Below are 27,447 nucleotides of genomic sequence, written 5' to 3'. Positions count from 1 at the left end.
CAGCCTCTTGGGTGCTTTGCATGCCGGCGCACCCCCCGCCGCGGAGGCCAGCGGGGCGCACTCGCTGGGGTTGAGGACGCACACAGCCGCACCACGGGGACGGCGGGAGAGGGCAGCTTGCCAAAGACAGGCAAGCAAGTGCAGTGAGGCTCGCTGCAGACGCAGAAAAGCCGTCCACGAAGAAAACGAACGCGAGAAATGCACACGCTCGGTGCGCAGCGTGCACAGGAAACGTCGAGGGCTTCTGACGCGTCTGGAGGAGGACCAGAAGCGAAGGAGGCGAGCTAGACGGCGCTCTCTGGAAAGTGCGGCTGGACATAAACACGTTGGCGCCCCGACAATATGGAGTGGGCTCTCCGCAGCACGTGAAGATTCAGAAATATTCAACAAATTAGCCCAGGCATGACGATGGGATGCTACCGACAGGGAGGTATCCGCTAGTGCCCGAGTTTTTACATTTGGCGTGCAACTTGTCTGTCATACGATAGTGAGATCCCGATCTGCCGGAGAATGTGTAGACAAGCGGACGCTGCCTGGCACTTCATAGACGAATCTGGTAAAAACTGGGAGCCGCCTTTGAGCGGTACGACACAAGGGATTGCTAGCCCGTGCGCCCGTTGACTCTTCGGAACTCGCAAGCTCTTCGCCTCGTCCTGCATTAACAAAGCAGGAGACGACATAGGAGTTTCCGCTCGGTCTTGGCTGGAGGCCAACGAATGACGCGTGCCGCAAATCGACTTTCTCGTACGAAGAGTGAAATACGCGCCGCATGCATGCAGTCGCGCGTGCTTGGGACGCCCCCACGAGGATCTACAGAATCTGCATTGCCACCGCAAGCCAGAGAATAGAAACAGAAAGATGTGAATACTAGTTCGACGTGTCGCAGGATATGTTGTGTGTGGCTTTAAGGGATGAGGGACCCCTTCTTTCTGCAAGAGGCATCGCTTGAGTCCCGGAGAACCTGCGGAACTTGTGGCGCCGCGCACGGGAATGTGTCTTCCACAGGACAGCGTGCGTCTCCGCGGTGCCCATTTGCTTATTGCGAGCTGCCTCGCCAAAGCCACGCCATTCCATTTGCGCCTTCCCCATGCTGTTAGCTTTGTGATGTTGGCATAGGCTCTCGGATTTTCATGTTGAGACGGGCGCTGACTGCGGCACATGGTTGTCTCGCTGCAGAGCCAAAACTCAGCGCTGCTCATGAAGACAAGCACATCAAAGTGCGCAGTTGCTGAGGTCCTCGAAATTCAATCAGACGGCAGCTTCTTTGCGACTTACTCTTCCATGCGCCTCGGGCTGTTGCCTGCCTGACTCTCGTTCGGCGATTTCCGCTGTCACACGAGTTTTCGCGCGTATCCTGGCTCCGTCGTACGCACGAGCCGGCCGAGACAGGGTTCTCCATGCTACAGGCGTTCTGTCTGCACCGAAGATCCAAGTCCTCAAGCCTTTCCCCCACGTCGTTGCCTAAGCAGGGTCTACTCTGGCGTTTTTGCCGTGACCCTTCCGTTCCCTTCCATCTGCTTGGCGCAGGAGCGCAGACTGCGTAGAAAGCCTTCGCGCCGCGCCTTGCTGCCAACGCGTTCCTTCAGAGTTCAAGTCTAGAGGCCATGTAGGTGATTTTGGAGACTTTGCGCTGCCTCACAATGGCTTTACCGGCGGTTTCAAATATCGCGGCTCCTGCCTCCTCGGGTCGCCGCGTTGGGTCAGCCTCCTCAGTCCTCATACACGGTTTTCTGGTTGCCCATACACTCCTCTGCGTCGCAGTCGTGGATGTATGCGGCACACGCGTATACAGTCGTCCCTCCCGTCACACCTGGGCTTCACTGTCGCCATCCCTCGGCTACGCCGCTGCGGAGAGGGCCTATGACGCCCTTCCGCTCGTGCGTTCCAGCCGCGGAGTGACAAGTTTCGAGGGCACAACTCCCACCCCGGCGCTGTCTCTGCCTCTGGCGCCATTTTCTCTCCTCTTTGCATCCTCCCACGTCGCGCCCACGGCGCCCCAGTGGGGGCAGCCGCGAAGCGACGGACGGGCTTCGATGATGGGTGATGGAGTACAGCCTGTTCAATCTTCTGGAAAGGGTCGACCGATACTGTCTGTGGCGTTCCTTCTCGTAGCCGGCGGCAACGCTCGCGCTCGCAGCGCGGCCGTTCTTCCTCTTTACGGGGCACACAGCGAAGCGACGTTTTGGAGGCACTCTCCAGAGTCGCGGTCGGCATCCTTCCTCAGCACCCCGCAAGGCTCTTTTTCGCCAGGCTCTCGGGTGCGGCAGGAAGGCGCCTCTGGGTCAACTCTCCGCGGCTTCTCTGCGGTCGCGGCGTCGCCCGCAGGCGGGTGTGGCTCCGCAGGTACTGCCGCATTGCTTCGCTGCTCGCGGGAAGCGCCCCAAGGCAGTCTGCAGTCGCGGGCCTGCGCGTCCATGATCCACGCTGCCGATTCTCGGTCAGGCGACGGGCAGAACCCAACGGAGGTTGACGCGGCGCCGCGCCGCTCCGCTTGTCGCCCCGACCGCGTGGGGGCAGCACGTCGACGAGGCTTTTCTGTGATATGCGGTGACAGTGGCGCGTCTGCGCCTTTTTCACGCGTCGCGGGCGGACTGAACGGATTTCGGCCGCAAGAGCGCGACGCCGCCCTTCTGGAGACGACGAGCCCGCGGAGGCATCGCCCAGCTGCCACAGAGGCGCGGAGACCGCCGCATGCCTTTTTCCGCTCTCCGGGGCAAACGACTGTAAAAGAGCCGCCTCTGGTATATTGCCTGACGGGTTCCGCGCCCTCCGCATCGAGCAGGGAAGGCGACGCGGACTGCCCTGTCGCAGGCGGGGAGCGATTCGGTCAGACAGTTGAAGCGACACAGGGCGCAGGAGGGGTCCGACTCGCGGAGGTTCGAGATACGCTTTGGCAGGCGCCCCTGCGGAAGCTCCCGCGCGACGCCGACGGACGCCCACGCGGCGTCGGCGGCGTCGCCATGCATGCGCACCACAACCGAAAACGAAACAAGCTCAACAGACCGTATGGCCATCGGCGCTGTCTGCTGCGGAACCTTTGCACCGAGGTACGGCTCAACTTCATGCGCCACTCTCGCCTATTTGCTGGCGCGCCACAGATGCCCGCGCACAAGTCCTGCACTCCCCGGAGGATATAAACTGCCACGGCGGGTAACGAGGCGCCTGCTCCTCATTCACAGCTTGTGCCGGCTGACCTCTCGTTAAACACCTTGCGGGATCGAAGCGGAGGTGGGCTCAGAGGGTCTCTCCTCGACCGTAAGCAGGTTATGCCTTCGTGTGACACCCGGCGACCGCTGCGTTTGCACCCTGGAGCTTGCTTCTCTGGAATTTGCCTGCAGGTGCTGCGTCACGGGGCCATCACTACCACCTACACGAAGGCGAAGGAGTGCCGCCGAGCGACAGACAAGCTGATTATGCTCGCTAAGGAGCCTTCGCTGCACACGTATCGTCAAGCGCTCGGCTACCTGTACGACAAAGCGCTGACCAGGCAGCTCTTCCTCGAGGTACTAGCAGCTTCGCGGGACGGGAAAGGGGTGGACGCTCAGGGCCCGGACACGGGTATCTGAAGATGCGCTTGCATGCTAAACACGCTACCGCCCGCCGCGTAGCTGGGAGCGCCTGTGATCTGCGACGCGAGCTCTCATTGAGAAGATATGCCAGATTCAGCTCACCGACGGAGATGGATGCTGCTCCCATGCATCCATCTTCTCTCCCACAGTGGAAGTTACAGGATTCTTCCACGCATTTTGTTTATGCGGTGCCCCTCGGCGCCTCGTTAGCCAGCTGGCAGCATGACGCTCCCGCAGGGGCCCTACTTCCTTCCGTGCACGTGTGCTCCTGTAACTTCACATTACGGTGGCGAGCCGACTCCATGCTGGCGAGTCGCGCGCCGACCTTGTGGACGTATTTGTGGGCGAGCGCATGCCGCTGAAACACGTGTTTAGTACAACGAGCTGTTTGTTTTGCACTGCGTTTCCTTCACAGGCACCTCAGCGGTTCGCCTACCGCCCCCACGGCTTCTGCCGGTTGACAAAGCTTCCATTCTGTCGTCTTGGAGACAACGCTCGAATGGCTCGTCTCGAGCTGATTGACTAGAATATTTTCTCTCTTGAGCACCCGGGAGGCGCGGGCTGGAGCGGCAGCCCTCTTGTGGGAAGTATTCGTCGCGCTTCTATGCGTAGTCAGGGAACGGGGGTTGGGATTTCGATGATACTGAACATCTAGCACGCCTGCTGGTAGCCACAAGTGTGGGAGACCTCTTACGTACTCACATTCTGCCGTCTGTGACAGTTGACACAGGAAGACCTTTACTAGTTTCGTCTCGCGGCACTGGATTGCTTCACTTTGGACGGCGAGCGACGAAGGAGGAGCTTCCGCGTCTTCTATACAAAATATTTTCTGTGGAAGCGGCGCGTCAGTGTCAGACTCAGCGCACGCACACGATGCCCGAAGGTCTGTAGTTGCAGGGAAACGGGAGAGCGCTTTTGATCCAGGGTGGCTCTCAGCTACTGGCGCTAAAAACTACAGTTCCACGCAAATCCGCAGGAGCAACTGCACTGCAAACTACTTTTGCTCCAGGTGCGGGAGACGCGACCCAGGGAGACTCGCACAGCACTGAGCAGAACTCAGCCACTGGGAAGAAGCCCTATAGGAATCTGCCTCAGGTTGGGGTCACCTGGAGCAGGCGACAGATGTGCGACCATGGCCACAGAAAACAACCGTCGACAGACCTAGACGCTTTTCTACCAGCCAACGTGGGAGCAGCGACAGTAGAAACCGCCATCTTCAAAACTGGCATGGCTTCCATGACCTGATGACCATCAGAGTCGCTTGTTATTAGATGGCATCAAAAGCGGTGTGTGCCCTCCGGGCAGTTGTGCGGATGTGAGCAGCAGACTCCTGGATGGCGAAGGCGCAGCTACGTGAAGTAGAAGCTGGAACGGAGATCAGCAGAGCAATTGGAGTAAAGCAAAAGCACGAGGTATGACCGAATTGGAATTGCGGGATGAATACGGGGAAAGAGGACACGACTGGAGGCATGAATACCACATTAAGGGCCACACTATCCGTGCCACTACGAGTTTTGCAGTACAGTCAGATGCGGGCATACTTGGAGGAGCTTTATGGGTGCGAATAAGCAAGCCACCACCCGAGGAAATCCAGATAAGTCATGAAGACGTGAACAGGCAACTTCGGCAGACCTATGAGTGGGTTACAAGTTCTCTGTTAGACATCTGTCCTCCGCGAAACACTACGAATGCTGAGGTTTTTAAATGGAGTATCGGCTTCTCAGCCGAATAATCTTGTGTGTCGGCAGCCGCGACGTCACGTAGGGGGACCCAACGCGCTTGCTAGGCGCCTCTCCTTTACTTGGAGTCATTCCGTAGAAACTCACAGGCTCTCGGGCTCCCGCAACACAAAGTTTCCGCCGCAGAGAACTGGCAGCACCACACGGGTTGGCTCACACTCCCATAGCCCCGTTGGCTCACACTCCCATAGCCCTCGCACTCTGCCGGCGATATCTGCTAGATACATCTCTCCCATCGCCATCAGAACACAAGGGAGAAATACACTCCCGTCACTGGATAGCCTTTATCGTCGCACCAGAGAGCGCCATACAGGGCGTCTGCGTGGGCGGGTACCAGAGCTATTCTGCAGACAGGCCAGCCCGTGTAGCCGGAAGCAGATTTTTTTCGACAGAACAGTAGCCCTTGGTTTTATATTTACTACATGCCATGTGTACGGTTGAGGTTGAGCGTTTTCCTTTACTTTGTTCGTTTTGACAGGTTTTCACTGCAACCGTTGTCCGCGAGTCTGCCGCCGACTTCTCTCGGGTACGCGGAAACTTGCATAGCGGTTGCCATGGACATACCCACCGGTTGCCGCGCTAGTTCTGCGTCGCCGTCTCCTCCCTCCTCGTCTTTGTTGCACGTAAACTCTCACGCCTTTGTGTGCTACTCTTCGTGTTACCTCCTTCTCCAGCTCTCCTGAGAAACCGATTCCTTTCGCAGGAAAAACATGCACAACTAACGGCACTCCTGCGGTCCCGCCGCTGACCGTCAGCTGTGTTTCACAGCCGCTGAAACCAAGTCATTCCTCATTGTGTCTCCCGTTTCGCCTTCCGTTGCCTTCGTTGTTTTGATCGAAACTACACACTTTACGAAAAAGTGACTATGCTTTTTGTATCGGGACGCGTTCCTTGTACTCAAATGCGGCACGCCTCTTCAGCCTGCATTTTCCCGTCTCTTTTCTATGCGCATGTAGCGGCGCCGTCTCCTGTTGTTTTTGAATCTGGCAACCTTTGTTGTAGTCCAGAATCCCCGTCGGCATCTCTCACGCGAGATGGATTGGCGACAAGCTCAGGCATCTTGCATGCTAATTGAGACATTGATGGATCGGGCCCTGTAACAGGCGACAAAGGCGCCCTTGTCTACAAAGTTGAGACGCCGTTTCCTCGTAGCCGAGTACTCCGAACATTTGCTCCTTCCCTCTGTTTTGCTTGTATTCTTTTACTCTAGTTATGACCGTGCGTAGTTCGCAAATGGAGTTGATGCATATGCACATTTTCGTGTGGTTCCGCAGTACTCTTTTGGTGGATTTTGGAAAGGCGGGATTATATGCGCGTCTGTACGCACATAAGTGAGGCTGTTTAGAGCTTCTGTTGCGCAAAGCTGGACACGGATCGTATGTCCAGCTGAAAGACGTCGCTGCGTGAATGGCGGCCCGGTTGCTGTCCGCTTCCAAATTACTCATGTCCGTGGGATGCTTACCGTTTGACGCCCCGTAGTACCAGCCCAATGACGCCTCGATGATGTTGTACTGGCTCCGCCTGGAAACAGTTTTCTACCCAGCAGGCATGTCGCTTTCTTCACGCTCGACCTCTAGTTCGTATCGTCGTACACGCTTCGTAAACGCGTAGTTTGGTCACGGTCCCTACCATATCGACACATTTGCAGGCACGTCGCCTTCTATAGCAGCTTCGCAATTCTGCCCCCCTCCGCGCCCCCGCCGTCCGTCGCTATCTTAAAGTCCTCCGAGCTTCACTGCTCACTCGTCCCGGACCGCCGAGGGAGTGCATGCGCGTTTACACCTCGGCAAGAGACGCCACAGAAAGTTACGCATGCGTAAAGCTTCCTGTTCACCGCGTGCCCGAGACATCCGAGCGCTACCACTGAAGGCTGGACAGGAGAGAGAGGGAGCATTTCGAGGCCTGCGCGGGCAGTCGCTTGGCGGAGGCTGTCGAGAGGGGGGCATCCAGCGAAGCGACAGAGGCTTGCGAGCGCGGAAGCAGGCGACTCCGCCGTGAGACTCGCCGGCGTCGAAATGCAGGAACAGGCGGCGGAGAGATCCGCTCCAGAACCGAAGCTGCGCATCGCTGACCCTTTCGAGGAGGACAATGAGATGCTCCAGCGGCTCACGGAGGAAGCCTTCAACTCAATCTCCAATGGCAAAAACACCATCAACCTGATGCAAGCCAGCACGGTAAGCCTGGCCAGCATCACCGAGTCCGCATGCTCGCCTGTTGACTGCATGGGGCGGGGGGGGGGGGGGCGGGGAATGGCGGGAGGAGGGGGGAAGGAGGGAGAGAGATTGAGCCGGCCTGTCGCTGTGCGCATCCACGAACCCGGCACACGCTGCTTCAAGCCTGGTACCTCAGGGCCGTTTCGCAAGGCAGCTGCCATCGATGGTGACGAGAAGACGTCTCTGATTAGGACGCCGGGCTACGGAACAGCGGCGGGAATGCAGCGCCAGGGGCGGCAGGTGTGAAAGCCGACGAAAGGAAGCTCAGTCGCAACGGGTTGTGAGGCTCTCGCTGGACCCATATCTGCATATCCCAAGAGGCGGAGGGGCTTTCGGGCTTTCGGGACCTGCCGAGGTCGCCGCAGAAGCTGCTCGAATGCGACGCGGCGCGAGTTTCCCTTCTGACATGTTTTTGGGTTCGAACGCTTCGTTTGGGTGCCGTTTGGCTTCGCGCGTTTTTTCTCTGTCTCTGAAGGGCTTGGAATTCGCGCTGAAGCGCCTTCATCCTGTTTGCCCTCTGCCCGACAAGGCCTGGTACCCTGCAGGTACGCCTGAACTTTTTAGAGCAGAGAATCCTCGGTTTTCATTGACTGACTGTCTCACCTGAATGTCTCAGGCATATCCCCGGGGTAGCGTAGACGGAACGCAGGCTGCGTCGCGCGTGTCTTCGCAAACGGGTATCATTCTTTATATTGGGGACTCCCGTTCACGTCTGTGCCAGCTCGGCTCCACTGCTGCCTCTCTCTTCTAGAGAGCGTCAAGTTGCAGAGTGAGGGAGGGAGGTGCAGTCCTCATTGCGCGGTCGCCGCGTCTTTCTGGTGTCGGTTTCTCAGTGTTCAAGAACTACGACTTGGATCGCGATGGCGAGATTGACAAGGAGTCGTTCGTCGATATTCTGCAGCAGGTGAGTGCAGTCAGCCCCTCTGCGGCGACAGGCAGACGCCTGCTCAAACCTCGAGACGCATTTCAAAGCCGCGGCGCTCGTGACCCTCTCTGCGTGTTTCTAGGTGTCGTTCCCGCCGAAACAACAAGATATGTCGTGTGTAATCTCTCTTGAACAGCCAACGTTTGTATACAAGGAGTTGCATGCCGACTTTGTGCCGTGAGAAACTACACCTGGGACTGCCCTACGCGGGCGCAGTAGCTTGTTTTGGCGGTTTCAACTCTGTGGAGCTACGCATCTTCAGCTTTCCACACATCTTCATGTAGCCCGACAGACAGCGAATATACTGTCGAGCCCGGTTATGCGCCGCTGCGCCCACGGGAGCTCTGTGCCATGGAGTTCCCGCCGGTGTCTTCTGGAGCTTCTCAGCTGAGGCAAGCGTGTGTTTTGTTCAGTACCACGCCTACCACTACGCGCGGTTGGTCAAGAAACAACAGAGACAACATGGCGTTCAATTAACCGTCACTGTCAGCGGCGACTCCGTGTCTCAGGTCAGTCCTTGATTCCGTTTTTTTGCTTTCCTGGGATACGTGCCTCTTCGGCAGTGCCTGGTTGCGTGTGGTACTCTCACGTATTGGGTCCGGCTCTCTGTGGAGCAAATCAGTGAAATAAAAACCTGCTTTTTTCAGATGGTGGCGGACACGTGTCGTGCAGCTGTCAGTCACTGCCGACCTGCTCTCTGGCTTGCCTGGCTACTTCATCGCCCACTGAAGAGAGAGAGGCGAGCGTCGCTGGTCACTCTGTTGCGCCTTCCTCGCATACGCGTCTTCCGAGTGTCAACCCGGCGGGTCTTGAACGCGGGTCAGGTGTTGCGGCTGCAGATCTGATCGGCTTTCCATTTAAACCTGTCCCTTACCCACTTTGTTGCTCTTTTGTAGACGTCATATAGCAAGCGGTGGCATGTGGAAGTTCACGGGATGCGACCCTCGTGTTGTTCGGTTCAGGGTGAGATGCGTACAGAGAGGGAGGGACATGCGTCGAGGCATCTGCGTGCTGTGGGCATACATTTATTACTTTGTATTGTTCTGTATTCATTATTGTCTTTGCCTTTACATGTGCAGCTCTCTGTCGTGAGGCGAGGGCCTCGGTCTTTGTTTTAGGGTTTACAGCGTCGTGAGATGGTGTAGACGACCTGTAGCTTGGCTGGTTTTCGTTGTCTCTTCAGCGGCGGCTAGGGCTCTCAGGCCAGAGTGCGTCTGGGCGGACGAGCGTGGGCGCAAGGGGGACGGTCGTTGACAACAAGGAGCAGTCTCTGATGGTATGCAGAGAGAGCCAATGTGCACTCAGGCGCAGAGAGAACTCGGTGGGGCTACCCTGACCTTCCCCCTGCCCGCGCGGAGAGTCAGTTTGCTGCGGCTGCGGGTTCTGTGGAGTTCACTCGGTTTTCACACGCCACAGCGACAACCATGACACTGAGTCGTAGGAATGGCGGCGATTTTTCGACCACGCAGGGCTGCACGTTGAACCCGACATGCGCATTCGGTTCCATTTCTCGCGACCGGAATGTCGCCGATCACCATGGAGACAGTCCTCTCCTTCCATCCAGTTGAAGGGTCTTCGGCGGATACACGCTTGTAATATCCCAGTTGCCTCGATGCTTTAGCGTATATACATTCACATATATATATATATATATAGACGCCAGTCTAAGTGCGCACCCACACACACATGCCGCCCTATGCCTGCGGCTTCTTGGGGTCTCAGTCAAACCTCGGCTTTTTCTTTCGTTGCTCTGCTCAGCGACTTTCATAGCGGTTTCTGCTGTATGCATGTGTGCTTCAGCTGGCGTCGTATATCATGTATCCGGCGCACCATGGGCTGTGTGAGGTGTACAAGGACTACATCTTCGGCGAGACTGTGGGGAAGGGATCTTTCGGTAAAGTTCAGCTGGTCACGAATAAGAAGACAGGCGCGCGGCGGGCCTGCAAATCCATCGGTAAGTCAGGACCTGCTGTCCCTCCTTCGCCTTTTGTACGGAACGCCAAGCCTGCCGGCGCTTCTCCACGAACCGCCCCCTACACGGACCAGGTGTCTTCACGTGGCGTCTCCTCGCCGATTTCACTCCCCCCCCTCCCTCCCCGCCTGTAACTTTTTTTTTTCTGCGTGTTCCCTTAAAGACGGCCTCAGGGAGGCGATTCGTGCTGACTGCGGCAAAAGGAATGGACGCCAAGATCCACTGCCGCACTCTCTTTGCACTGCTTGGTTGACTCTGGGCGTCGCTCTGCAGGGATTCAGTCGCCTGACCAGTGGGAGCTGATCAAGGCCGAGATTGAGCTCCTCAAGGCTCTTAACCATCCAAACATTATGAAGGTGCGTTTCGCCGTCGTATGGACACAGAGATATGTTGAAACTCAGAATTAAACGGATAACTTGTTTTACGACTAGATTAAACATAGACAGCAAATCTATTTATAAGTCGCACAGCAGCAGGGGCTGAAACTCGAAGCTTGGCAGGATTGGGCTGTGCCAGCGTTCGTTCCTTGCGGGACATTGAGCCACATCCCCCCAAAAAAAAATGGCTTTGGCTGGGATGCAGCAGCAAATCAGGCAACCTTGCGCGCTGTGCACTTCGTCGTGACCGCGCTGGAGTGCACCGTGCGGGTTCTGAACCGATTCCAGAGTGAAGCCGCTTGACGCAATCTGCGCGTCAAACGGTGCGTGTGCCCGCCCCGCTCTGTTCGCCTGTGAGACGCATCTACTAGAGATACGAGAAGGAAAGGGGCTGTCGAATCACTCCCCTTTGCGCCTCGTTTGGACGCGTGAGGCCGCCGTAAGCCCCATCTGCCGCAGAGAGGTGCATCTTTTCCGTCTTCCGTTCAAGCTGCCGAGTCATGCTTGGCGTCCCTGCAGCCAGAAAGCGAGCCGCTGTGCGAGGTGCCATGCAAGTGTCTGTGTGAATTGTTTTTTTGAATCAGCTGTACGAAACGTACCAAGACGGCTACACGATCTACTTGATCATCGAGCTGTGCCACGGCGGCCCGCTGTTTGACCGCATCGTCCAGCACTACGAGAAGCTCAGATCGCCCATCACCGAAGAGCTGGTACGCGGCAGATCGCATGGACGAGATCGAGCGTGAACTATCTAGTGAAACAGTTTGCTCCAACGCCAGTCTAAGTCTCTAACACTCTTTCTACGCGACGCGGCGTTCACGTCGCAGAGCACCCCCCTCGCCAACTCCGAGGGTGAAGCTCCGCCGTCGCGGGCCTTCTGAACCTCCTCCAGAAACAGCTGGATGGGTCGCCAGCCGAGGCCACGCGTGGAGCCGTGTGACGGCGCGCAGGCGAGGCGCAACCGACGAGGGCTGCGTGCCTTCGTGCGACTTTGGTGTTTCGCTGCGAACGACGGGGGCCCTGCGCGGGCGCCCACCTGGGGATCCCCAAAGGAGCGCCATGCCCTGCTGAAGTTTGGCGTCTCTTCCAGGTCCGGTTTTCATTCTCTGAGAGACACCCCCTTCCCCTCTCATGGCATCTCTGCGGTTTCGTTGGGGTTTCGGCGGCTTTGTAGTGCGGCCTGCTTCGCTGCTTCACGGCCTCCCGCTGCTCGCTTCCGCGTCGCGCGCTGGTTGCCTGCAGGTGGCTCACTGGACGCGGCAGATTCTGTCCGCCTGCGCGTACTGCCACGAGCGAGGTGTCGTGCATCGCGACCTGAAGCCCGAAAATATTCTCTTTGTCGACACAACGCAAGACTCGCCTCTGAAGGTAGGGCTCCCTGCCATCTGCGCGCCGCCGCGCCAGCAGGGCACGCAGGAAAACACGTGCCAGCGCGTCGCCGAACAAACCTCTCTCTTTCTACATCACGTCTACCAAAAGAAGTATAGAACTCTACATATGATCTGACTCCCTCTATATATTTATACCTATCTATCTGCACGTACGTATTAGAAGGAGATGAAGGAATACCCGGGCTTTTTTTCCCTTCTGGTTAAATCGTGTGTAAGACCGGCGCAGCGTGGCGTTCAGGGTTTCGGGCTTTCGTTTGGCCTGCGCCTCGCTTGGAGTTTAGGGTTCGGGGTTGTTTGCTCTGTGTCCGTGGGGTCTTTGAAATATTTCAAACGATTTAGGGTTGTTCGCTAACGCCTCGTGCGGCTGCGGGCTTTTCGTTTGTTTTGTAGGTGATTGACTTCGGCCTCAGCGACACGATGCACAGGCTGCGGGAGACGGCGCGCGAAGTGAAGGAGAAGCGCGGAGGCGTCGGCGGGGCTATGGCTCGCCTGTTGCCTACCTTCAATGGAAGACATATCATCCCCTGGTGAGCAGACCGCCTTCTTTTACATCCACCGGCGACTGCGCTATTTCACCGCGACACGCCGCCCGGCGGTAGGGCCTTCCGATCCCTGAAGGCGCAGTTGAGAGAATGCTTCTGAAGGGTGGAACCGAGCTCTCTATGTTCGACTCGCTCAGGTACGTGCGCCGCGTGCGCATGCAGCGTGCCGGCACGCCGCACTACATGGCGCCGGAGATGATTCGCGGCGACTACGATGAGAAATGCGATATCTTTGCCGTCGGGATCATTATGTACCAGGTAAGTCTGGACAGGCGGCTCACGACCCGGGGTCGCACAGACGGCCTCGAGTCGTTCCAGCCCCGTGGCAACTTTCCTCACGGGCCTATGCGTTTGCGACACGCAAAGCCAAGCGGTGTGCGTTGCGTCGCAGCTCCTGTCCGGCGTCCATCCATTCTACTTGCCTGGGATTGACAATGAGGAATCGGTCAAGATGAAGATCTTGAACACGGATCCGCCGACGACAGGTGCGTGCTCGACGTGGGGGAGGGGGAGGGGGGGAGGGGGGAGGACCCCAAGCCTGGAAACAGACCTGTGCACCAAAAACCGTTGCCCAGTTCTTTGAAACCCAGCTTTCCTCTGCGCGGCGCCTGCCGAGCGAATAGGAAACCTTCTTCGTTTGTCGTGCGCGGGCATCGATAAGGGGCTGTCGACACACGCAGAGACGTCGCTTTGTGGGGCGCGGCCTGTTGAAACTCAACCTTGGGTAAGCGGATGTAGCTGTTGCCGCACACTCGTGCGGGTGCAAGTCAGTCTCTCTTGTTGGTTAGGTAGCTCCTCGCCACACCCCCGACTTGACGGCGCGCCGCGTGAAATGTGGATTCTGGTTTTTCAGGAGCAGAGTGGCAGTGTGTGAGCGCCCAAGCGAAGGATTTGGTCCGGAAGTTGATTGTGAAGAACCCAAAGAAGAGGCTGAGTGCTGCGCAGGCCCTTGACCATCCGTGGTTTCAGTAAGTCTGTCTATCTGCTGCGGAGTGAGCGAAAGAAAGACAGAAAACGCGTCGCCTTCCGATCTATTCCCGCGCCAGTTCACAGCGGGCTGTGTTGGCTTTGCTCTCCCGTGGAGCGGGGCGGAGACGCGGCGCTCGAGTCTCAGAGAGGCGCGGGGCATCTGTGTCGACTTGACGAGTGACGGCGACGCTCTCGCTTGAGTCTGTCTCACAGCCGGAGTCATCTTTAGTATTCTAGGAACTATAGTTTCTTTGTTTATTTGATTGGAGGCATTCAGTTCGTGACCACGGATCTGTGTGGACAGAGACGGTAGCACCTAAAACTTTTAGGAACAGAATATGACGGTCCAGATGGTCTGACACTGACTGGTAGACGGTGACGCGTGTCTAAATTCAGGCCTCGTACCGGCAGGAGCATGTCCGCTTCCGGGTTCGTGAGGATTTCGGTTTTCATGCGCTGCGTCTCCGTTTTTTCGTTGCTGCAGGGTCATGCAAGGGAGACGGGCACAGCCTTCGCAGCTGACGGCGTCGGTCTTCGAAGGCCTGCGCAACTGGCAAAATCAGAACCGACTGAAGCAGGCGGTTCTCCAGCTGCTCGCGAAAGAGTTGAACGAGACAGACATTCTCGAGTTGCGGAAGAAATTCGAGGCCCTGGATCAGAAAGGGGACGGCACAATCACCATTGACGAGTTGAAAGAAAGTGAGCTGGGGACCGATTCCGCGTGGACGCGCTGCGCGTCGCCCCTGGCCTCGTTCGCATCTGTGGGTGAACACTAGAATGGTGCTCGGGGCCTTTTCTGCTTCGCGCGTCGCTCTGCAGACTCTGCTCGAGAGCCATTCTGCAGAGCTTTTCGACTTCATCGACAGCGTGAGCGTGTCTATCTGCGTGCTTTTAGGCATGCACAACGCCGGGTACAAAGTGATTGAGAGCGAGCTGGCGGCCATCGTTGACTCGATTGACGCGCAGCAGCAAGGCTTCATCGGTGAGAGAGAGAGAGGGAAAAACACGCCGAAGGGGAGCGACACGAGACAAGCGAGGGGTTGCCGATGCGGCGGCACGGCGCTGGCGTCATGCGTGGCACCTTGGCGCATCCACATGATGTGAAAAGACGTGAAAATTTCACGTCCAGTGCTCAGAGTCTCCCGCGTGTCGCATGTGCTGGCTGGGCCCTGTTCAGGCTACAACGAGTTCATCAGCGCCCTGCTGCTTCGCCGGATGACGCTCCAGGAGGAACAGCTTCGGGAGGTCTTCAACAAGTTCGACGTCAACGGCGAGGGCCGCATCACAATCGACACCTTACGCAAGGCTCTGAAGGGCTCCCGGTGAGTGACTGAGTGTCTGAGGGAAGACCTCGCTGCCCTCGTACCTCCTCGCCCGACTGCTGTCCCCTGGGTCGCGTGCATCGTCTGCTTGTCTGCCGGTTTCTCTCCGTTGCCGTCGTCTCCAGGTATGGCCAGCTGACCGACGAGGAACTCAGAATGATCTTCGCCGACGTCGACAAGAACAACGACGGGTAAGCGGTGTGGACGGCGCGGGGCGAGGCTTCTGAGCCGCGGCCGCCCCGGGGGCGTGCACCGGAGAAACGATTCGGCGCCGTGGAGCTGAGGATTCGCGGGAAGCACGAGACATGCTGGTGGTGCCACGAGCTGTTTGGGCGACACAAGGCCGATCGAGGTCGCTGCAGACGCTTCGCAGTGAAAACCAGCAAACGTTTGGATTTCGAGGGAATGGGGATGGAGGCCTCGACCGCAGTCCGTGCCATGTGAAGGCATGGTTTGTGTAGGTGGATAAGCGTGTATACGTACTTGGAGCGGCAACACACTGACCGTCGTATGCGCAGCGAGACATGGAGGCGCTGCTTGGACCTGACAAGTCGAGGGCCAAGCAGCATAGATGCATATTCAAGAGGGCAGCCATGGCGACCTATTGGTCGCCATGGCTGCCCTCCCTTGCTTGCTCGTTTTCGTCGCCACTCTGTAGCTTGGTGTTGTCGGGCTCCGCGCTGTGCAGCACGCAGTTAGACTGCGCCTGCTTCTTGTGACTGTGTTTCGCGGCCTCTGCAGCTACGTGGACTTTTACGAGTTCTGCGACCTCATGACGTCTTAGCGAGTGTCTAACCGTCTAGGAGCCGTTCTTCGCAGGTGCCCCTGGGCTTCTGGCTCTGCTTACGACGTACGTCGGATTCGAGACTCAAAACGCAGTGCAAACGCGCCAACAAGCGAGCGCTTGCTGCGGCGCACCGACCACGGCCGCCGAACGCCGCGTTGCGCGACGCGCGTATTCCTCAGCAGGACTGTTTCTGGAACTCGGTTCGAGGAGGCTTTCGCCATCGCGGGGAGGGGGGGGGGGTGCGAGGGGGGGCGAGCCCCGTTAGGCCCGCCGGATGCCATTCTAGCTCGGGGGGTGCTGGCTGAGGCGCCCAGGGTGAGACTGTCCCGTGGTGCGTGTGGTGCATCCTTTCGTTTTCTCAGGCACGTTTATTTTCATGGTGCTTTGTCGAGAGAGGTGGCGCTGGCCCCCTCTCAGTTGTGTGGAGGGGAGTTGTGGTCTAGATTATGATCCGCGTCTTGCCGCATGGGCTGCGCCCCCGTTAGAGCCAGAACCGGTTGTTTTCGCCATGGTACACGGTAACGAAAAGCAATCCTTAATCTCGTGTTTTCTTCGCTTCCCGCCGACGCGCAGGACGCGACGCCGCGTGCAAGCGCCAGGCGGTTTCGTCTGAGCAGAGTGACGCGACCGGTATCTTTCCGCAAAGTCAGCATGCCTTCCTGTCAACTTCGTAAGCATTACGGTATCTACCCATATATATATGCAAATAGGTATATGTATTGAAATTATAAATTGATATATCCGTGTGGCGGAGTATCCCGCTAGCCAATGAGTTTTCTTTTTCGTTTTGCCGTATGACCGTTCCGAGCCCATCTGCTTTTTCTCCCCAACTTTTTGGAAACCTGCGACGTGGATGCGCTTGTGAGTGAAAGGGGACGAACTTTCTTTTAGAGAAAGGTAAAGCCCGGAATTGTGTCCGTGCTCTGCGGTGGGCCAACTCGACGGCGGAAATGCAGGTGGACAACCTTTACATGCGTTTTTGTTTCTTGATTCTGTCCTACCCAGTCATACATTTCACCTGACTTCCCTTCTTTCGTTTGTGCGAGAATACCAGCTGAGCTCGTCAACTCTCGTGTACCTCGTAACGTCTCCGACACTGAACACCGAACTGCTAGATGCCGCCTATTCTGTTTCCGTGGGCGTAAGCACCCGAAAACGATGTTAGCATGTGTCAGTTGCCCGGTAGCGTCCCTGGCAAAACAGAAGCTTTCTTCTTGCTGCGTATCGCTTGCCCGGTTAGAAGGCTGCTGTATTCGACGTCCAAGGCGTTAAGGGTCTCCGCAGCATCGCCTCCTGTTGCTCCACCCGGCACAGCTCCCCGCTACAGAAAGAGCTTGAAGGGCTGGGAGTTCGCACGCCCTTCCGCTACCGCTGCGGGTGAACAGGGGCTCCTTTTCGCCGGCACTCGGGGGCGCGGAGGTAACGTCGATATGTAGGTGTGGGTTGCGACACGCCCTGGGGGTAGCAGTTCCCCTCCCGCCCTCCCCCCCCACCCCCGCACCCCCCCTCTCCTTCCCGATTCAACTGATTTTGCGGCCTGTGTTGCCACGATGGCCTCACGTGAACACCGAAAACGCAACTTGCAGCGGTGTAGTGTCAGTTGATTCGAATCAGAGTGGACTTGTTCACATCGGAGGCACATCGACACATCAGGACCTGCATGCCGCTGCCTTCTTGCGAGTTGGTGCAGTCAGAGACAGATGAGATATCAAACACGCATTAGCAGTTTCAAACACTTTATTGGAACGTTCTCTTAGTTGGCTTTCGTCTTTGCGGACGACGCGACACGGTATAGAGGCTGCCCTTTTCAGGGGGGACGCTGGGTAGTTCGGCCCCGTTCTGCGCAGATTTACTCGAAAAGACTGGTGAGGCCGCGGAGCATCTGAGAGACGATTTCGTCAGTTCGATCTATGATGGAGAGGTGCTTGCCGCAGAGGAACCGTATCGCGAGAAGCTTCGTCAGAATCCGCTTCTTTTTCGCGGCCATGAAAAGCAGGTCTCTGTCTCTTTGGCGGCATCGCCTCGCCAACAGCGCCATGAGCTCATCCCCCCCATTCGGAAGGGCCGTCGGCAAACAGGTGACCTGCGCGACCTCGTGTCTCAGGCCTGAAGGATACGACAGGAAGGCGGATGCTTGGCACACTCTGAAGAATGTCTCCGTTTTGCAGGACGTGTTTCACAAAAGAACTGAGGTGGGAATGATAACCTCTGTCACCACACTCATGACTAGGCCCCGGCACTTAACAGACGCGCTGATGAAGTGTCGTAAAAAACTTGTGAACATGTGCACTCCCCAATGGGGAGGAGGAGAGCTCTCTGAACCAGTTTCACCGGAGCCTCGGTTTCCAACAGAAAAGAGCTCCCATGCCAGCTACGGCAGAGTGTGGCTTTTAGGCTATGCCAGCTCTTAGTGCCCGCCACCTCCTGCGTGTTGGCATGTGTTGAAGCTGCTCCCAGAGGACTTTCCGGAGCGCCTGAAATGCGCCGGCCTCCTGGCTTACTCGCAAGAATTTCAAATGCTTCCAACATAATCCATCGGAAAGCGTGGCTAAGTGACTGCCGATGCCGCATCTCTTCGAAAAGCTTCTTGACAGGCACGGCTGAAAAACGCTGAGAAAGATGCGATAACGTGCTGAGGCGCCGAATCTGGAACTCGATGGCTGCTCTGCGAGAGTCGTCTGGCAGGTACGGGAACGCATCAGGATCCGATTTCAAGCGCATCTTCTGTTTCTTTATCTTCCCGTCCTTCCTCTCGCTCCCCCTGCCTTTCTGTTCTGCGTCTGCCTCCGCGCACCCCTCCTCTCCTTGATGGGCAATTTCCGCATATGGGTCAGGCGTCTCCGCTGCGCCTTGTTCTCGCCTTTCCGTCGTTGTCCCCAGAGATGTGGACGTGCCACGGACAGCCGGCGAGACCTGCGCCTGTAGATCGCCCTGCGCCTGTAGATCGCCCTGCGCCTGTAGATCGCCCTGCGCCTGTAGATCGCCCTGCGCCTCGATTTCTGCGGAGATTTGCGCCAGCTCTGCAGTCGAGGACAGCGCGGGAATCTCCCAGTCTAGCTGAAGAAGTTTGTGGATGTCTGCCAGGCCTCCGCCCCCGATTCCATTGCTGTTGAGACGCTCGACTTGCGCGTCGCTCAGTTCACCCGATCCGCAGGCCCCCCCAGTCTCACCTGCCGCCGGCGTACTGTCATTCGCGTCGGCGCGAACAGCAGCAAAACTCCGAGGATTAGCAGACGAATGGGAGATGGAACCTGGGCGAGACTGCCGTGAGGAGGCAGAAGCGGCGCTCAGCAGCCTCTGAGAGAACGCTTCTGCGCGGCGTTTCCGTATGGCGCCCTCCACTTGCAAAGCTTTCAGAGACACACCTAAAGGCGTTTCGTCTTGCTGGGCTGCCGCACCCGCGCCGACAGCTCCACCGGGCGTGATTTGTGGTTGCTTTGCAGCTTTTCGCGCCCGAAGAGTTTCCAAAGGGTCGGCTCCGTCTGGCTCGTCGCCACGTGAGCCAATGGCGCCCGAACGATGCCCTCGCTGCTCCTGAATTGCTAGTAAAAGTCTCTCAACCCGCCGGTGTCTCCCCTCCGTGTCCCAAGCGTCATCAAAGTTAGTCTCGCGGCGGAGGCGCGGGCCCAGAATATCGTCCGCCTCATCGACAGACTCCGGCGCCTCTGTGTCGTCGTCGTCAGCTTCATCATTTTTCTCATCGTCTGGGCAGTCATCGTCCTCTTCGTCAGTCTCATCCTCTTCTCCAAAGAGATCTGCGAGCTTTTTCTTGGCGCGCATCAAGGCTTGCTCGATTCCATCTTGATTTACTGCGGCTTCAACGTGGTTTCCACAATCCGCTTTCGCCCCCTTGCCCAGCAGAGGATTTTCCTCGCCTTCGCGAAGACTCAGGAAGCTGACTAGATGGTGTTGCAGATCCTCATGAGCAGCATTCAGAGCCGAAAGGGGCGCCAGAGTCTTGTCGGCGAAGAGATACCTGTCGACGGTCCTCCTAGCTGCTTTGAGAGATTGTAACACATCTGGAAACGTTTTGATAAAATACCTTCCTTCGTAAAAGGAGATCGGCCACGGGCTATCCAAGAACGTGGGGTAAATCCCATTCCTGTCGTCCTGGTCGCCGCTCCAGAGCGAGCTTAGTGTCCTCCTCACTAGAAGAATATTCTCCGCTGCACGTCTCGACAGCGTGTTGCGAAGCACGCCAGTGGCGTGGTGCAAAAAGAGATCTTTGTTTTTCTGCCACCGCCTCTTCCGCTGCTCATGTCTCAGTTGCTTGGAGCCAAGCTTGTCAAGCAGAAGCTGGTCTTCTTCGGTTTCCGGCTCGGGAGGAACAATGAGGGCGCTAGAGGAGCTTGGAATCAGGGTTCGAACGATCCCAATCACAATGACAACAAGCCAAAGAACAACCAGCACGATATGCAAGAGAGGAAGCAGGACCTGCATGTTATCCGCGTGCAGAATAACCGGGGTCTCTTCTGAACACACCAGGGTGACGCTAAAGCCCGAAAGAACTGCAAAGACGATCCACGTGAAGGCGAACAGTACATTGGAGGACCGCTGACGGTATGGCAATCGCATCAGCGAAAAAAGAGCAAAGGAGCAAATTACTGTGGACGCAAGAATGCTTTGCGTGCGAGATCCGAAGGGATTACTCGAAATTTCTGATGCAGGATCCACTGCCCACGATGAACCCCCGGAGATACTGGCCGAAGCGTCATCTTCGCCGAGGGTATCTGAAGACGGGGTCCGCGAGAGGCCTTCGGGGAAAATCTGTTGTAATAGCCATGTTGCGCCCGCAGCGGGTCGATAGGGCTGATTGCCGAAGAGCGAAACCAGAAGACACAGGATAAACTTGACGATCATAAGGTGCTGACGGTGGTAGACTCGTCCCCACTCGCGTTTGAACGACGTGAAGGTCCACAACATCTGCACGCTCCAGCTGTCATTTAGATGCAGCATGTATTCCAGCTCCTTCTGTTGGAGGTACTCCTCGTGGTTGGCGCCTGTCTGAGCGACCAAGTGGACGTTCACATGGCTGCCTACGTAGTAGATGGCGAATACCGCTAGCACCAAGGCGAAGATGCCAACGATGACACGCCCGATGAGGAGGCCTTGGTCCTCGCATGCATCAGACTGATCTTGACAGAAAACAATGGGAAGTACGGAGTTCAGGTACGGAGCAAAAACCCACGTCACCAGAATAACCCTGCCCTGCACTGCGTACCGGCCGACTGCGTGCCAGGCATCCGCACATATGTTACGCACTTTGACCCATTTGGAGTCACTGTCATGCAGCTGTTGCTCGTCTGGAAGCGCAAACACCACACTCAGCGACATGCGACATGATGACTGCCTCTGTTTCCGCTGAATCTCTCCAGCGCGCTCTCGGGCTTCATCTCTCTTCTCCTTTGGCGATTTCGCGAAGCTCATCCACCGAGTTCCCCGCCAGAGAAGGACTGCGACCCCGGCTACCACGACGGTCAGAACACACGCAAGTGCAAGGCGCGAAGCCGGGCGTGAGCCTGCGGTGCTCGGAGCAAGACTATTTGATATGTCTAGCTGATTGAAGAGTAAGTGAAAGAAGTCCAAGTTGACTGCAAGCACAGGAAACGTTCGTTGATTCCACGACGTGGGGAACTGCGGTAGAAATATCAGCCAGAGCAAGCACCAAACCTGGCATGCATCCAACGCTAGCAGCCACTTCTCCACCCAGTAGAGTGATACGGATCGCTGTGGAGGCAGTTCCTCGATGGGATCATCGTTTTCCGCTATGGCTAACGGGGGGGCAGAACCAGCCATGATGGCAAGCCGCTGTTCTGGGAGTCATGAACTCGATCTCCCTGCCACACGGCAAACTTCCCGGCGAGACGGTAACCCGAGACGATATGCGTACTCGGCCGCCTGGCTGCCCACCATTGCGCACGAGGGACCCTGCAGAAGTATCGTCGTCGTATTGCCATGCAAACGATGGCACGTTCTGGTCGACAAGACGGGGGAGGGGAGGCAAAGGCGGGAAGTCCAGGTGAAAGACCACTACACGCTGCCGGCTCTTTGGAAAGTCATACTCATGTCGAACCGAGCAGGCAGCACCGCTAATTCATTCAACCCCTACAGTACGGCTTGCAACAGAATACTTCAGTGGACGGCTAAAGCACCAGGAAAAAATGAAGCTTCCTTTCTCATGAACGAATGCAATACAAATGGCCGGAGAGGGGCCTGGAGCCCCTCTTCATGCGATTTATGTGGGGCCACACTTTTCTCATACCGTCAGGTTTGCCGACGAAAGGTTTCCAGTGCTACCCTCACGCACGGAACGTAGTCGCTGAAGATGTTCTATAGCACTGCATGTAGCTTCCATCACATGCTGTGCTAGAGGAATCGAGAGCTCCTTCAGTTCTCTTTACCCCTCCGACTGAATCGTCGCTGCCTTCGGATGCAACTCGCAACATGCATGAAGAAAAATCGTTGAGCGAAGGCGTCACCCAGCCCGCCAATAGTTTTCTGAGACTACATGCATGTTAACCAGAGTGATTCTGCTAGGAAGTGATACCGGCGTTCTAGGGACATGAAGCGTGCACCAGCGCAGGCATGTTGTTCGCGCTCTTATTGCTATCAGGCCGTGTGTCAGGAACGTGGCGTGCACCCTAAAAGCGCCAAAACCACTTTCGGAGTTGAAACCTGGCGCCTGCATGACTCCCGCAACAATCAGGCCTCTTGCGTGTCTCTGCTTGCTTGTGTGCTCTGGGTATGAAGTTGCGCTTCACCACCTCTCCACGATTTCAGCGACCGGTGCTCCATCGGATACCGATTTGACCGGCAATACAAGGCGAGGCATGCGCGAGCGGAGAAGTGGTAGCCACAAATATAACCTGGCATAGACAATGCAGCACGCCACACCAAGCAAGGAGCTGCGAAGTCGGCAGGCGATTGATATGAGGAAACAACTACTCCGGAGATAATGAGCTATGAAACATCCCACTCGCATGGTACCAGGATAGGCGGTCTTCTCTCAACCGAGACGTTTGAGTCCGCGCAGACTTGGTTGTCTTATGGTGCAGTAGGCCGTCACCGATTGTGTTTGTCTAACCGCTACAAAACTGCCCACTGCGCGAGTCTGAAGCGCGGCATCGGCCTCTGCAGCCAACGATTGGTGTCCCAGCCGACTCCTACCTCTGCGGTGTGCGAATGAGCTGCTCTTCGAACAGTGAAAACAATAGTCTTGCGCTAGAGTTCTGGATTTCAGAAGCGTGTTTTTCGGGGGGACGCCTGTTTCTTGGAACGGTAACGCATCTTTAAAACAGCGGATGCGGCGAAGGCTCAATATGCACCACCACTGCGGCACACGAGGTGCACGCGCCGTTCTTTCGGTTACAATTTTGACAAATAGAATGCAGTTGCGAATGCTCGACATTCACACTCTGATCTCACTACCACATGGGTGAAAACCTGACTGCGTCCTTGAAGAGAGGCGCTCTGCGTTCAATCGGAGAACACGCGCTCTACGCGACTCCTCCTGGCTCTTTGGCAACGGAAGCCCAATCACCATTCGGGTATACCTCACTACACAGCGTGAGCTGAATCCACAACTGATAACCTGCTCGACATGCCACTGGTGCAAAATTCATTTACAGAACCATTGTAGGTCAGTCAAAACATGAACAAACGAACAAAGGACAGACCACGCTGTCATCTATCCAGCCGCATCCTCGCAGGAGCAGTTTTTGACGAGCGATGAATTTGTGTAGCATGAAGCAGTTTCCTCGACGGGTACAAAGACGACCCCTGAGGCCAAAAGCCGCACGACTAACATTTCCCCATAGAACTCGATGCGTGTCCCTGTAACTCAGTATTTTGTCATTGGTCTGGGAAGACACGACAAGCATCGAAATTCTGGCCGCTTCTGTTCTAAACAGACTCACGGGGCGATTCACTTGGGTTGCGAGGCCGCGGAGTCTGCTCCCGACTTGCGGCGGTAGACGATCCTTCCGCGTGAGGGGTCGAGAGGACAGAATTCAATGTCCACCAAATCATACAGTTGCACGCGTATCCGGTTTAAACGAAGCTTGCCCCCCAAGCTGCACAGCATTTGCTTCCCCACCAGGGCAGGAGGTGTAACGATTGGCGCCGGCGAATATGGCTGAGAAGAAGATGCAGCGGTCCTTGCCGGAGTAGAAACTGCCTCCAGCTCCACAAGAAAGGAACCTCCCGGCAACGCTGACACGATCCTTCCTGAAGCTGAAAATGTGCTCGTGCCGCGTTTGCCACTTCCTCGACTTGCTTGGCGGGCCGCGGCTTGCTTCGGGTTGCTTGTGCTACTCCTGCTGCCGAGCAGGGACGAGCGCGAAAAGCGAAGACCACTGACGACCTGAACACCCTGAGGGGCTAACTGAAGAAACGCGCGAACTAGGGGTGCATTATAAATACAGGATGTACGATCAAACTTTCCCGTCGACACCCCGACCGGGCATCTGGCAGATAGCGGGGTCGACATAGTTGCTGCAGACATAAGCTGATGACTTAATGGCGACCGCGCTTCTGTTACATGATACCCGCAGACACGCTGGGCATTGCCGATGAAGCTCGTACAGAAGGCAGGTCCCTGCCGCCGCGGGTTTCTGAACGCCTGCGGCGGACCTTCCGGCTGGATTCTGAGGTCTGCGGAATATGCCTGATCCTTTCGCCAGGGACTCGCACAAATGTGCGCGTCGTTATCCCCAATCAGAGTCCCGGTTGCCAGAGAGCAGCTGGTAAAACTCGGCAACGCATGACTGCAGGAAGCGAGAGGAGATTCCGAGGAGAGCCTCCCGCTGGAACCTTGGAGGCCATCGAGGTGTGAGTGCCTTCCGGGAGGGAACGGCAGCAAGACCGAGCGAGACTGCGCGTAAACAGACCCAGCCTCAAGGCCATTGCTCGGTTTTAGCGAAAAAAACAGCAGCAGGGCCAGACTGACATTACAGACACGGTGGAGAATTCCCAATCGCATCGGAAAAGCAGCTGCCAAAAGTGACGTCCAAAGAGCCTCAAGAAAGCCTTCGGATGCTGACATGATTGACCTGCCCTCCGAAACTTCTCACATTGAGGTCGCGGGAGGCACTCCCTCTTGTGCACACGACTACCGTCCTCTTGACAGGGGGACACAAGCGCAGTAAAAAGCCATTGTGAGACTCATTCCAACCAGAAGCATCGACTAAGACGGAACGAGTAAATATGCGACGGGAAGGAGACGTTTCCTCAGCGAGTCATGTGCCCAGAGTTGGGGGAGAGGCGCCACGGCTTCACGACGGCCGCCGCGTCAAGGTGACCACATGCATATCCACAGAACACAACCGATCACCACGATCTGACGTCGACGCCCCGTGAAACCGTTAGCGGAGCTTCTCGAGAGGCATTGAACCGCAAGAAATTCTCCTTCTTGACCTACTCACTTTGACAGACGATGCGCGAAGAGAATAACGACGGCAGACAACCCCGGAATGGTGTGTACGCACATGCAATAAACGGCTCGGCGGGGACGGTGGGGGGCAACGAGGACAATTCATCACTAAGTACGACGTACCCTGAGAAATATGGTGCCTACTAGAAGAAACACACATTCCCTTTAAGGCTTCTTCTCAGCGAATCAATGTGCGTCTACCTTGCATTTTGAGGCGCCTCCTTCAGATGCGAAGCCGTGACAAGCAGCGACAGCACGGCGGCTTTTCGGATGAAGTGCGCGGAACTTTCTGAAGCGCCCCCATGCTAACCAGTTCCCAACTCCCTCGTTCAGCAAGTTGGCGTTTCTAGCTCATTGCCATAACTCTCATTCGGCTGCATGTCGAAGGTGTACAGCTTGCATCTTTGGTACTTCATACACACTAGTGGACACTGCTCGTGCTGTACGCGCATTATCCGCGGAGGTAACATTGATGCAGTTGCAACCCGGATCTTGGAACTGCCACTACATTTTTTTCGTGATGCACCATCGCCTGTCTACACAGCCCGCCTATATGCCACTCTGAAACTGTGGGAGAAAGTTCTTTGAACGACGGGAAACTGTGAAGCACCAGGTAGCGATTGTCTGTACACAGTTAGGCTGTGGCGGCCGACCACGGATTACCACCGTGTGGCCTCCCGCCTCCGGACTGCCCGCAGCGCTTTGCGCAGATTGGCTTCTGCAACACCATTACGCAGCGATTTTACAGTTTTCCCGCCTCGAGCACTTTGAGGTCAGCGGTGCCCTGAAGTAAAACCGTTGTGCTTAGAAGACAGCGCAGCATTTTGGGCTGGTAATCCTAAGTGCATCTGGGGAGAGCCACAGACGAGATTATTGACTAGGTGCTGGGATGTAGTCTTCAGTGTGTGGCATCACATATCGAACTAAAGCATTTCATTGCGCTGCATTAATCCGACTCTTTGGTTTTTCTGGCGAAATAAGTGTCCGCGGAAAGTATGGTCGCGGGTCGACTTGCTATCGCGAATGGCTGTGGCGTATGACACTATCTCGCAACAGGATGAACCACAGGGGCACAGAAAGGGTCTGAAGTAGAGACTGATACAGAACACGTGGTGCAGACGCAACGGTAACCTTCGTAACCCATCAGCCTCCCCTTCAACGCAGTGCTGTCGTCGAGACCGAGTCCGGCTTTGGATACAACAAAGAAGCCAGCCACTCCGGTGGGGAACTGTCGGCCGCATCCTGATTCCCCGCCTGCAAGAGCACTGTCCCCCACAAAAGAAGGGGACTGGTGACTGCAGCACCACTGAATGCGTCATATAAAATGACGCATTCACGCAATTTCGCGTTTCCAGGGTCGGTGCCAACTTCGGTTCTTAACGGTGCACCATGGCGGGGACAATGGCGGGAATGGCTATCCAAACCCAGATCCGTCACAATGCTGAGGATATCCGGAGCTACTTCGTGGATCTGAGGAAATGGGAGAAAGAAATGAAAGAAAAGGAGAGGACGGAAAGCAGGCGTCGGCAGACCGTGGCAGGCGCTGCGAAAGAGTGTTTGCCGCAGGTGGAGCAACACGCAGGTATTCAGGTAACGGCCACGCCACCTGGAATACCTCACGCCCTACCGATCATGACGTTTCTGCCACTCTACTGCAGAACCGCTGGATTTGAGTATGGACCTCTGAGCCGCAATGTACGGGATTCTGTTCCTAGTTTCAGAGAGGATCTTCCGTTTAGAATGCGTGCCTGAATCCGGATGTCAGTCGTATGCGTGAAGCTGTAAATATGTGCCAGTCTTCTCTTCACAAGCCACTGCGTGTGATTCTCTCTGCGTCACAGAAGACTTCGAAACAGAAAACGCCGTCACCGCGAGAAAGAGATCCAATTCCACAGGGGGGAAATAGAAAGCTAGCGCGCGACCTGAACTCTTTACCGGCTTACTATTCTGCCTGGGAGCGTTTCAACGTGGATGAAGAGCTCGAAAAAATCGACAGAGCAGATGAATCGACGACGAAAAAGGAACGCGGCCTCATCACGGCGCCCCCGAACGTACCGCGGCGTCAAATGCCACAGCCCCCGTCAAAGGTAGAGGAATAGTTTGTTCTCGTTTGCGACCGGTGCCTGACCGAGTTTTCTATCCGTAAGGCACCCGGCCTCGGGCGCAGACGGCACATGTGTTCGTGGAATGAGCCACATGACATTTTTGTAA

The 27,447-nt window shown here is 56.5% G+C and overlaps 5 protein-coding genes across 5 annotated transcripts; 3 read left to right on the top strand and 2 right to left on the bottom strand.

Annotated features, from left to right (window-relative positions):
- Window positions 1-1,640: 1,640 nt before the first annotated feature.
- On the top strand, window positions 1,641-4,095 carry BESB_038760 (putative 50S ribosomal protein L17; the record flags this gene model as incomplete). The annotated part of the gene is made up of 3 exons (XM_029362462.1): window positions 1,641-3,047; window positions 3,339-3,503; window positions 3,985-4,095. The coding sequence occupies 3 exons, from the start codon at window positions 1,641-1,643 to the stop codon at window positions 4,093-4,095; spliced, it is 1,683 nt and encodes a 560-aa protein (XP_029221427.1).
- Window positions 4,096-7,323: 3,228 nt separating this feature from the next.
- BESB_038750 (calcium-dependent protein kinase CDPK9) lies at window positions 7,324-15,803 on the top strand (the record flags this gene model as incomplete). The annotated part of the gene is made up of 18 exons (XM_029362461.1): window positions 7,324-7,482; window positions 7,997-8,066; window positions 8,355-8,425; window positions 8,860-8,955; window positions 9,603-9,722; window positions 10,247-10,400; window positions 10,692-10,774; window positions 11,380-11,505; window positions 12,038-12,163; window positions 12,577-12,713; window positions 12,866-12,986; window positions 13,120-13,213; window positions 13,582-13,696; window positions 14,182-14,396; window positions 14,593-14,679; window positions 14,875-15,019; window positions 15,145-15,210; window positions 15,761-15,803. The coding sequence occupies 18 exons, from the start codon at window positions 7,324-7,326 to the stop codon at window positions 15,801-15,803; spliced, it is 2,028 nt and encodes a 675-aa protein (XP_029221426.1).
- A 1,852-nt stretch (window positions 15,804-17,655) lies between these two features.
- Window positions 17,656-21,602, bottom strand: BESB_038740 (uncharacterized protein; the record flags this gene model as incomplete). Its single annotated transcript, XM_029362460.1, has 2 exons — window positions 17,656-17,912; window positions 18,308-21,602. 2 exons carry the CDS (start codon window positions 21,600-21,602, stop codon window positions 17,656-17,658), a joined length of 3,552 nt encoding a protein of 1,183 aa, XP_029221425.1.
- Window positions 21,603-23,730: 2,128 nt separating this feature from the next.
- BESB_038730 (uncharacterized protein) lies at window positions 23,731-24,786 on the bottom strand (the record flags this gene model as incomplete). The annotated part of the gene is made up of 1 exon (XM_029362459.1): window positions 23,731-24,786. One exon carries the CDS (start codon window positions 24,784-24,786, stop codon window positions 23,731-23,733), a length of 1,056 nt encoding a protein of 351 aa, XP_029221424.1.
- Window positions 24,787-26,625: 1,839 nt separating this feature from the next.
- On the top strand, window positions 26,626-27,335 carry BESB_038720 (uncharacterized protein; the record flags this gene model as incomplete). Its single annotated transcript, XM_029362458.1, has 2 exons — window positions 26,626-26,931; window positions 27,078-27,335. The coding sequence occupies 2 exons, from the start codon at window positions 26,626-26,628 to the stop codon at window positions 27,333-27,335; spliced, it is 564 nt and encodes a 187-aa protein (XP_029221423.1).
- Window positions 27,336-27,447: the final 112 nt, after the last annotated feature.

This window comes from Besnoitia besnoiti, chromosome II, assembly GCF_002563875.1.
Source record: "Besnoitia besnoiti strain Bb-Ger1 chromosome II, whole genome shotgun sequence".
NCBI classification, from domain to species: Eukaryota; Apicomplexa; class Conoidasida; order Eucoccidiorida; family Sarcocystidae; genus Besnoitia; species Besnoitia besnoiti.
This window is presented reverse-complemented; position numbering and strand designations above follow the sequence as displayed.